General features: G+C 40.9%; 1 protein-coding gene across 1 annotated transcript; it reads right to left on the minus strand.

The window, feature by feature from the left end:
- Positions 1-2375: 2375 nt before the first annotated feature.
- LOC119191223 (tubulin polyglutamylase TTLL5-like) lies at positions 2376-11498 on the minus strand. The gene is made up of 12 exons (XM_037445133.1): positions 11264-11498; positions 10629-10885; positions 10050-10249; positions 9198-9270; positions 8326-8470; positions 6867-7086; positions 6070-6226; positions 5592-5732; positions 4534-4687; positions 3969-4135; positions 3443-3634; positions 2376-2824 (listed from the first exon to the last, which is right to left on the minus strand). The coding sequence occupies exons 1-12, from the start codon at positions 11426-11428 to the stop codon at positions 2653-2655; spliced, it is 2043 nt and encodes a 680-aa protein (XP_037301030.1). The 5' UTR covers positions 11429-11498; the 3' UTR covers positions 2376-2652.
- Between the last annotated feature and the right edge of the window lie 355 nt (positions 11499-11853).

Raw genomic sequence — 11853 nt, forward strand, 5'->3', positions numbered from 1 at the left:
CTAAACATCCAGTTCTCGGGAAACGAACAGTTTTGTAATGGAAATCATTAAAATTATTAAGTACAAAAAATACAAATATTAATACAAATTGTCAAGCTTAAGTGGTTCTAATTACCTGAGTCAGAGGGTTTGAACTGCCACTTTATATTTTTTTCACAGTCAAAATGACTAAGGAATATCACACGCCCTAATTTCAATTACATACTAAGGAGCTTGTCTATCCGTGGTAACTACAAATGGCATAATTGTAATAATATCAAACGAAGTACCTATAGATTTAAAAGTGCATTGTCGTTCAACATTGTCAACATTGTAATGGTGCTCAGTGGCGAAGGCACCTTATAACCCGATTCCTGCCGGCTTCCCTTTTGCATTTTTTTTGTAAAATCTTATTGAAACTATTTGCAGATTGCTTTTATGCATATTAATATGTATATGTTGTGACGGGTTACCTATCGGAAAATTCGTTCTTTCGCCACCGATGGTGCATCACAATTGCTCAACCTTCCAACAGAATTCCACCACACCCAATGAGTTTTAAGATAATCAAAAAACAACTTTATAAGCAATTGTAAAATCGAACATAATAGATACTTCAATACTGAATCAACAAGCACGATCCACACAAAGCACTCTCAGCTTTAGAGAAGTTTACCAAGGCTATATTTGAAGCAACTTATTTATTGCTATTTGCTATCAACACATTTAAGTACACAATAACTCGCTAATAAACCACTAAATCAGTCTATAGAAACCTAGAGTCGAACTAGCGCTAGTTTTTTATTACTCGGGCACCTGGACCTTTCAGCAATCATATTCAAATTCAGATATGACATACCCCAACAAATGAAATTTAAAAAGTGTTCCGCACATATATCTTTGCATTTTATTACATTGACATGTATGTAAACATGAGCTAGACAGCTGGAGTTTGACATTTACTCGTGTACGCAAGCGGCCTAATTGAAATAATTTTGGGTCTTCAGATAACGTGCGGTAATGGCGGTTCTATATTATTTGAATATCTTTGCCTATCAGCCTAGAGATGATAAATGTAAGTGTCTTAAAACATTACATTTATTTGCTCAATGCCCGAGTGAAGTCATCGACATCGTCCAGTCTACCTACATCTACAATAACTAACAACCGGTTGCTATGAATCATCCCAATCTATCTCCGAATCGATCGTGAAAATTGACCAATCAGAATGGTCGACGTGCTAACAGATTATTGATCTCGGGATCGATCTCAAGATAGCGATCGGGATAGTTTACTGACACCGGCCGGATGTGACGTCGGTGATGTCGCGCTATCATTACCTATACTGATTCGTTAACATAGCACCGTTGGATTGATGTCCGACGCGAGAACTCGATGGGAAATGGTAACTTACAGTCGAGTTAGAGGAATAAGTAAATAGAAGATATGTCATACACTAATCTTGGGCACAGCCAGATGTTTAACTCTAGTCACAAGATACAGTCTAATTTATATTTCACACAAGTATATAGTGGTTCAAATAGAATTTCATAGATATTTTAAACAGCAAATCACTTTGATTCACTCAAAGCAAATAGCCATGTAAACCTGTACAATATAATTTAATTACATTTACCCTTTAATCGACTAGCAAGATTGGAAGTTATATGGAAGAAAGAGACGAGTATACTAGCTATCTCACTTGCACATTTACCGCGTCGAGTCACAGCGCCGGACAAGCTACGCACTAATATATCACGTAAAATATGTGATCTTTGGTAAACAAACTAAATATCGACAATGACTTTCTTAAGAAGAAATTTATTATTGCTATATTGTAAACGGCAGACATTTTCAATGCACACTCTGATACGAATAAACATGATACGTAAACCATTGTTTGAATTGTTTGCGTTTTAACGGCTCTGACTATTAGTTTTTTGAGCTGTGTTATTGATAGTATTGCCAGCTTTTGTCCCACAAATTATTTCTATTATATATTGAACTCTGGATTCGAATAATCTCTGTAGTTCTTAGAATATGGAAACGAAGAGTTTATTACTATTTGAAAATGACTGGACATAAAACTTTAACTCGAAACTAAATGTTTTACTTGAAATTGTTCAGAATGTGCATTAAAACGTTTAAAAATTGTCCTACTTACTGACACGAGAAGGCATGGAGGTATGCTAATACTATCACCAACTTGTGACGTCATCTGACACGTCCGCACAGTGTTGCCAGAATTGATACTAATTGGCAGTATTCAATTTGCAGGATTTCATTTACACGTTTTGTGCTCAATGAATAGGGAATAATTTAATAAAATTTTCAGCTTTGTTAGGCTAAGCGAAGCTCGGTAAGCCACGAGTATAATTAATATAAATTAAATGAAATAACAGGAACTTAATATTTATTCATGTTACTTGCAGGATATGTTAAGTTACACGATGAAAATAGATTTTTTATGAATTTAATTTAGTTATAAAAAAAATTGAGAAATAAATGTGGTTAATCGCATTTTCTACCTAATACCTAATTTATATAAAACAGAAATATGTAGCTGACAATAATAGTTTTCATCACCAACTTAACATAAGCTACTTCACCCCACAAAATTGAGACAAAACGCGTTATCAAACCCTGGGCTCACACGTTGGTACCTGGCGGTCGCTATGACCTGGCGAACTTGAGCGCCTGGGTGAGAGGCTTCTCCTCTTTCATGGACTCCTTCAGCACCACGTCGGAGCTGGTGAACATGGGCGGCGGGGGCGAGCGCTCCGCGTCCGACGTGGCCGGCGGCGCCTCCTCGGGCTCCGACCGACTTTGTGAGTCGGGTGAGGGCCTGAAATTGATAATGTTTTGTGGTTTTGATTTATACTTTGCTAGTATAGTTCCTGAATGCATCATTGCCATATCTATAGTGTAGTAAAATCTTCTTTTAGTTTAGATCTCTATCTGTAAAATTTGTGATGCTGTTTTTTTGCTTACAGGAATAGTGTTAGTGGATTTCTGAGATGTCCATTGGATCTCGAAATACAAATATGTTGTAATGTAATTCTGGCGCTTGTACTTGGAGCACAGCCTGGCGACAGGTCCTCGCACAGCTGTTTTTTTTTTTGGTATCTGACCCCCACTCAACACCGGGGGAAATCCTTAAATGGGATACTGGAATCCACCGGATTAGCGACTGCAGGCTCCTGGAGGAAAGTTGGGAAGGGATAGCTGGGAAGGAAGTGATGGGGAAGGATAAGGAAACCTCTTAGGATGGGAGGAGGGGAGAAGGCTAGGAACTGTTTGCGAACCCTTGTAGGCCTCAATGTGAATTGGCCACCAAGAGGTATACACACTGATCTGTGTGTCTAGGGCCGCGACAAATGTCCCCCGTGCATGGGCTTGCATTCGGTGTGGAAACCAAGCTCACAAAAATTGTCTCTGGCGTACAGCTGGTATGGTACTGTACCTATATCGCCTGGTGTTGAGTGGCGCCAGCGCGGCCAGGTGTTTGAGCAGCGTATGCCTGGCGGCCGGCTCGGGACACAGCCTGGCGGGCGGGAGGTCCACGCACAGCTGGTTGCGCGAGTCACCCAGGAACGACGCCGTGTAGTTATCTAGCTTCAGCACTAGTAACAAAACCTCTTCAAGGTCCGCCTCACTGTGGAACAATAGAGAATTATTATTTATTGGTGAACAGCAGTGTGTACGGGATGGATGGCAGTATGTTTCGGTTTGAATGGTGTCGCGGGAAGTGTGAATACGGATCGATGACATTTTACACTGGATTTTAAAATTCTAAAAGTCTACAAATCTATAGTTGTATGTTATGAAACAAAATATAATTGGTAACATACTTAAACTTTTTGTATTGAATTCTTAGCCGTTTCTTTCAATAATTAAATTTTAAAAAATCTTAAAATGCATGCCTATACAACTAAGGACTTAGAATAAATGTAGTTTAGAGACGGTATCAGACCGGGTTGTCGTCTCACCTGGCGGAGTAGAGGAACTGCGCGAAGTGTATGTTGGAGACGCATCCGTCCTTGTCCTCGCTGTCGGTGTAGAGGTCGGTCTCGCGGTAGTACATGTACAGGAAGTCGTTCAGCTGCTTCGCGATCACGGCGCAGCGGTCCTTGTCGCACATCTTCGCGGGCGGACCCTGGACATGCATACACATACATATTTATTTTTAATGTAACACAATTTGAATGCTTTGATAGCGTTGTTTGTATCGGGTAAATCATGTTAGGTTATTTATTACGTACCAGCCCGGAATTTGTAATTTGATATGCTCATTTGGGGATGAAGTGTGTATGTTTGCGTATGTGTGTGTATGTGTTTGCGAGCACGTGTGTGTGTGTGTGTTTGATGATCTCTCTCTCTGTGTGTGTTTGATGATGTGCCAGTGTGTTCGCGTGTGTGATTGTGTGCGTGTGTGTGCGCACGGCATATGTGCGTACATGGGCGCGTGTGGGTGCACGCGTGTATGCGTGCGCGCTTGAGTTTATGTGTGTGGCTGATGGTGCGTGTGTGCGTGCGACATAGCGTTGAGCTAACCTTGAGGTTGTAGGGCACGCGCAGCGCGGCGGAGGCTCGCTGCAGGAAGCGCAGCACGAGGCCGGCGTGGCGCGCCGCCGCCTCCGCCCCGCTCGACAGGCGCTTCAGCACGTGCGTCAGGTACAGGCCGAACGCGCGACGACCCTCGCCGCGACTGCAACACCACACGTACGCTTGAGTATTAGTATAAGAATGAAGCCCCCGCTCACTGAAGGACGCTCTCAGCGTCAACGGTAGTATAACGCCTAACTTCCAAGCTGCCGTGCACCCCGGGGGTCACCACAATATGCTTGATTCGCACGTTGTGCATTAATGACGAACGGCCCGCCACGGGCCATAGATGCAGGGACGTCGAATCTGATGTAACGATAATCCAACAATGTCTCAATGCCCTCGAGAACTCTACAGCCCCGAATACTACGTGCGATGGCGAAACACCTAAACGATAAATCAACAGTTGACCCGCCTTTGTGTCGCACGCACGTGTTCACCGACCCTGTTCAAGACAACCAGGCCGAAGAACATCGCCCATTCCTCCTAGACTTCACAACGATTGTCGATCGCCGGCGAACCCCAGACCACTGATTTCACGTTGAAGTTACCAGCGACGATCATTGGACGAGGTTGACCTTATTCCACCAGAGACCTTGGGTGAATGAGAAAGGCCTCGAATTCTATTAGGCGTCTGTGTTGGGGAAAAATAGACTACGAGAAGCCAAATGTCTCCAAACAGAATCGCCAACCGCCATGCCCTGGCACTTTGCTGTATTTTCAAAGGGCGGGGAGCCGGCAGTTCTCTGGGCGTCGGCCCAGACGGGGCTGCCATATAGTGCCATGGATCGCACAACACCGTGGTGTAACCTTCGCCAAGGGATGCCAGGACCTTCCAAGTAGAGTGTAGCAGGCTGGAAAGAGCGTCTGCTGCCCGGGAACCCCTATAACCCTGGATCAGCAGTGGCACGCATTTTATACCACCGAGTGGTGAAGCTCGTCAATTCTCAGCGGACAGTAGTCTGTTCATCCTGCAATGATGTGTATGAACTAGGAGCGCCACTCACGTGAGCTTCATGCCGTCGTGCAGCTGGCGCTTGACCAGCTCCTTGGCGCGGCGCGTGTCGTGGTGGCGCGGCGGCGCGGGCTCGCCGAGGCTGATGGCGGGCGCCGTGGACGTGATGCTCACCGCCTCGTACCGCTTCAGCCTGCCACACATACACTTGTAAGTTGCAGTAAGTGTTATAGCCCTTCATCGAGTCAGACTATGCTAATCTGTACCATCATTCTACCAACCGTTGACTACTAACGGCCGATTTCAATAAACGATCCCAATCTCAATCTTCAATCCGATCCCGAGAATGAACCAATCAAAACATTTGTAAGTATGTCAAAAAAAAACTTTATTCTGATTGGTTCATTTTTAAGATAGGTCAAAAAAGCTATTGAAATTGTTTACTAAAAATGGCTGTAAGTGAAAATAAAATCAAACATATCGATAAGCTTTATTATTATAAGGGTAAGATCTATAATGCGACGCAGCACCTCTGCGGCGTGTCGGTGAGGCTGGTGGCGACGGTGGCGTGCTGGAAGTGTGGCAGCACGTGCGAGTGCACCAGCAGGTTATAGTTGTGCTGCACCACCTGGTAGGGAATGTTGTTGTTCAGCGACGTCGAGCACACCGGGATGCCGGTCACTGGATCTGCAGACAATTATCAACCCTGTATTATATACTGTCCCACTGCTGGACTACTACTGAGAGGGATTAGGCCTTAGTCCACCACGTTGGCCTAGTGCGGATTTGTAGACTTCTATATCATCGAATTACCTATAAAGAACTTCCCAGGTATGCCGGGGTCCTCGCGATATTTTTTCTTTACTATTATAAAAAGCGATAATTCACAAAGAATTACACACATAATGTGGTGTATGCTCTTAGGTTTGTAGCCAGCGGACATTAGTCTTGTTTAGTCCATTCCACACCCAACTAGGCTATCGTCGCTTGCAGGTAGACAATTGGACCAGTATAATTTCATTGGCCGGAAAATTGATTCAATGCAGTGATACAGCTACAGCACTCAATTACAGCTCAAATATATGCAGTGTATTTCGTTTGTCATTAGCTTGTTGGTAAAGTACCAGGTCAATTTTTTTTTATTCTTTAAAACTTATTTATGTCAACCTCATTGAAGTAGTTAGCGAACAATGTACTTTCTTTTGATCTAGGAAATTATACAAAATAGATTTAGTTTCCTTTTAAAAATAACAGATGAAAAATCTCGATTGGAAATAATAACTATTTTTATTGAGTTTATACAAGAGCTGCAATATCCAAAACTCACCAAGATACTGCGAATACTTCTGCCAAGAGTTCTGACTGGGGAATATCCTGACGAAGCCGCCCCTCCTCGCGTACTGCGCCCTGACAGACCTCACCAGGCGCAGCTCCTCTCCAGTGAGCACCCCCGCCAGGGGACCCTGCCCCTGTCCGTTCGCCTGGCCGTTCACGCTGTTACTCTTGCCGCGGACGCATACGTTTTCTGCCGAGTGTACGCGACGACACTGTGGAAAAAATTAAATAAAGGTTTTTTTTTATACATGCCAGGGTAGTAATTCCTCTGGACCTACAAGTGGAGTGGCCGAAAGATGGTTATTATCTGGCCGGTTCATATTACCCGCATGTTTGGAAAATAAAAATGACTAAAACGACCCACAAGACTGATTAAAAATGTAAAGATTAATTGAATATGCAATGTCGAAAAAAGAACATGTTTGAAAATGTAAAAAGTTCGGCAAGTGGAAAAAAACTTATTATTTTTTAAAGTACTGTAAAAAAAAAATTTACTGTAAAAAAAAATTATTTTGTTAGAGAAGTTTTGTTATTATTTGTTACTATATATACATTTCTAGATATTTTATATTTATAAGATTTGTCCTTTTCGAAATTGCATAATCAATTATGTTTGTTTTTATTCTTAAAATTAGTTATGAAGCAATAATATTGATAAATATTTACGTATATTACCCAAAAATCAACTCCGATTTAATACTCAGAATATAATATAAGAATAAACTAAGTAGTTGAAATAACATGATCTCAACTTTTTGGAACACCCTGTATCCTGGAAACTCATTTGTTTTCATCAATTTTAAATGATAATGTATATTCAAACGACCTACTGTAGTACATCTACATAAAATAAACATTATGTATTGAGAGCAGTAGTAATAAATAAGAACAGTTTGGTAACACGGGACGCATAACTATTGCACGCCGGCCCCATTGTGCGGTGAGCATTGACGTTTTATTGCGTCTTCAGCATTTAACTGTTTACCGACACGGTCCACTTCCAGGACACGTGGCTGCACTTCCTATGTTAAACTTATGCTAATTAAAGTACTATAGTTTTTAATATTATAATAGATATAAGGGTTACACTTGAGTCTTTTATCACTAATGGAGTAGGCAGTAACGCAACTGATGCATCTATTTTCCGCCATGCGTTTACTATGATGTGATAGTGGGCGAGCCATACCATATCCATATAAGGGATAAATCGATTAAAAATATTCAAATAAAAGTATCGATACTTTATCGATAGCAACTATGATTTTGTAAAAAATCAATACAATATTTAGCAAACTTTCATATGCTATAAATCGCCACGATAAATGACCCTAGATGTCTATCCAAATTAAATTTTAGCACGGTTGTAGGTCCATACAACTTTCGAAGAAATTAGATATCTCAAAGCATCTTTAGAGTACCTAGACGTAGCTTAAAGTAACCCGTATACTCACGGCGCCGATCCTCATCTTGAGGCTGGTGGTCCTCTCGGACAGCTCCGCCTTGGCCATGGGCACGGCGGGCAGCCCCACCAGCGTCAGCGTGTCGGCCAGCAAGGCGGACTTCACTCGCGCGTCCAGCGGACTCTCGCACGCCAGGCTACGGACCAATCACTTACAGTCTTAGTACAGCCCGCACAACTCGAGCCAACTTTCTAGTACTCATTAATAAAATATTTATAAAGCTATCTACCTGGGACCATAACCGATATGTCTTTATACAATCGACAACGCTAATAGAAAACAAAAAAAGTTATAAGAATGATATATTCTATCGATAAGTGTATCGTTAGGGTATGTCATTCAAATAACGTTAGCACTAACGATTGTGGAATGGCATATTGGGTACGGCTACTGTTGTACTTATCAAAATTCTGTACAAATATATATAAAGTAAACAAATTTAAAGCATATATAGTCCAAAGCAAATACTAGGTATTGTCCTTAACTATTGATTCCCAAAGTGGTCCAGACTAAGGGTCCACAGGAGACTTGACGGGGGTCTCCGTTGGCATGACCAAAAAACGGGGATCCATAATTCAAAAGGGACCATGAAAATTTATCTGGTATGTTAATAAAATACTAAAATGTTGGCTCGACTTCATCTATCAATGTAGGCATATAATATTGATAGAGGTCATAAGGCAGGATGACACCAACATGAAATAAACAAAAGAAATATTTTTTCGGAACTAGTAAAATTTTTAAAGTGGTCTATGAAAAAAAAAAATGTAATTCAAAGTGTTACGTATTGCTATTATTTATCATCAGGGGTCTACATTAGAATCATTATATTTCAGTTCTAGAGAAAGTAAACTAACCCTTACCTCGGCGACAAATTGATTTCCAACAGCCAGGGCTTTAACATGTCGTCAACTAATATATCGTATCCGAATAACTCTGAAAACAAAAACAATATTACTTAAATTACTCAGAAATTAGTTTAGATGCGGGAATAGAACTGCTTAAATCATAAGCAATGTTCCTTCGGCTATTTATCAGTCTCCGTCTCACATTAGTTCTTTTAATAACATATTAAAGACAGATAATGAAAATGTCTAGGTATCAGTGGCGAAAGTCGAAATTCTCCGAAAAGGAACCGACAGAAATCGGGATATATGGACCATTTGCCGCTGCTGTGAAATGCTTCGTGAAATATCTTCAATGGAACATACTACACAATAAAGCTATGATTGTCTCGGTGGCGTAGTTGTTACGGTACGACTGCGGTGCTAAGGTCTCGGGTTCGATCCCTAGATTGGCCAGTGATGTTGTGTTTTTTATACTCAGTATCAGCCTGGAATTTGTGTCCGAAAAGGCGATAAGCTCTCGCCCTATCACGTGGCGAAATGTCGTTGCACCAGTGGCGAAGCGTCCATACAACCAGATTCCTACCGACTTCCCTTTTAAAATTATTTACGTTTGTCCTATGTTTTGTTTTCTGTTAAATTGGCCGCGATGTGTTAACTAAGGTCATTTGTTGCTTCGGGTTACCTTTTGAAATATTTCATCCTTCGCCACTGCGGTGCACCAGTTGCGCCTGCGCCTACCCTTTCGGGGATAACGTGATTGTGTGTGTGTGTGTGTGTGTGTGATTGTGTGTGTGTGTGTGTGTGTGATTGTGTGTGTGTGTGTGTGTGTGTGTGTGTGTGTGTATGTGTGTGTATAAAACCACTCACCAAAACAATTAAACAAGTTGGGCACGAACACCCTCGCCGCGGCGGTGATGGTCTGCGCGGACGACAGGATGGACTTCACCACCAGGTCCTCGATGGACGCCATCAGCGCGGTGGTGTTGCGGCCCTGCTTGCGGAGGTGGCGCAGGAGAGCTGACAGAGTCCACTTGTGGCCTATGTTGCCCGCGTTTGGGTCGTCGCATCTAGAATAAAAAGAATTTGCCGTATTTAACTTACTTCTAAGCTAGGTTATATTACAAGGCAAAAAGAGACATCAAATTAAAACTATAAATATTTATATTTTTCTGTAGAGCGACATAACACAACTTCCAAAGTTTTTAAAATTATGTATTAAATGTGTCATATTTTTTACTCTACGTATAAACATCCTCTTTATACTTGATTTAATTTTAATACCCTCTTTTTGCAACATCCTGTATAAATGCAAATATATTTTACATCTTAAGAAATTATTCTGTCTAATAAATTCATATACATGAACAAATAAATCTGCTAAATTCCTTTCATGCTTTTAAAACATAATCTTAAACCACACACTATAAGGTATAAAACCTCACTCACTTGATATAATCGGTGTGGTATTTATTTATGCTGTAGTTGCACAGATGCATGCAAGGGTTCCACAGGTTCTTGTTGGTGTGGTCGTACTTCACTGTAGCGAACCTGACGAGGCCCTCCTCGTACAGATAGATCAGCAGAGGGTCCATTGAGGTCACGCACACGTACAGCCTCAGGTCGCATTTGTGACCACCGATGAGGAGAGGTTTGTCTATATATTTTGCTACCACCACATTCTCGCCTTTTGGTATTTGTTCTGGCTGCAATTAAATGATGAATTATGTTAAATCTGACAAAGGAGTTACCTTTATTCCAAATCCAAAATAATCTATGTTCTCACATCTTTATACAGGATGTATAACTATAAGAAATATCAAAATGATCGAATTTGTCCGAGTGTATAACGATGGTATTATTCTGTATATGTATAAGCTGTAAGTATATGTTTATTGATTTAATTTGTACTACTCGATTTAATCATGTTTCTAAACATAGTGATTTGTAAATAAATACTGATATAATTCGATACACAAAAAGAAATTAAACTTAGAAAACGATTATCAAATTTTTGAACGCAAAAATACCAAACATTTTCAATGCAAAATTTAATTTATACAAATACTCTCTCTAAAACTCACCGTATTAACAATATAGATGCCCCTGCCCCTACTGGAGGCAGCGGGCTTCACTATCCAAGGCCCTTTGGTCCTGTAGTGGGTCGAACACAGCTCCTTATACTCAACCGGCATCAGAAAAGTAGTGGGGATGAAATCAAAATGTTTCAACCCGCGAAAATATTGCATTTTTTCTATGTTCTTAAACAACTTATCTTTTCTCGTCAGCTCGTAGGATCTGTAACAAGAGGGATATACAGGGTGTTTCCTTAAAGCGGTATTTGTTTAAGGCGTTGTGTATAAGCGCGATGTGCCTTGGAAGCTTAAGTCCATGGTAGGAGTAAATGGTTAAAGCTTTATAATAATTTTTTTTATTAATATGTACGTACTTTTAATCAATCGTGTTCAGAATATTTTTATAGAGAAAATGTTTATTACATATTGATATCTTCATTAAAAATAACTACTAACTGACTATGAATGCTGCAAATATTTTAGTATAGTGGAGTCTGCTTATTGACCATCCATTACTATTGTTCGCGCATAAAACATAACGTTATTGCACATGGAAGGTCATGCGCAATAATAACTTCAAACTACGTCGCCAACTTACG

Source organism: Manduca sexta, unplaced genomic scaffold, assembly GCF_014839805.1.
Source record: "Manduca sexta isolate Smith_Timp_Sample1 unplaced genomic scaffold, JHU_Msex_v1.0 HiC_scaffold_1215, whole genome shotgun sequence".
In the NCBI taxonomy this organism is placed as follows: Eukaryota; Metazoa; Arthropoda; class Insecta; order Lepidoptera; family Sphingidae; genus Manduca; species Manduca sexta.

Bases quoted from the DNA above. Each gene is read 5' to 3' on its own strand.
- LOC119191223 (XM_037445133.1), bottom strand. From the start codon at position 11,428: ATGCAATATTTTCGCGGGTTGAAACATTTTGATTTCATCCCCACTACT. The intron at 9,271-10,049 runs GTGAGTGGTTTT...TTTTGTTTTCAG, and splicing joins CAACTTGTTTAATTGTTTTG to AGTTATTCGGATACGATATA. The intron at 4,688-5,591 runs GTGAGTGGCGCT...GTGGTGTTGCAG, and splicing joins CACGACGGCATGAAGCTCAC to TCGCGGCGAGGGTCGTCGCG.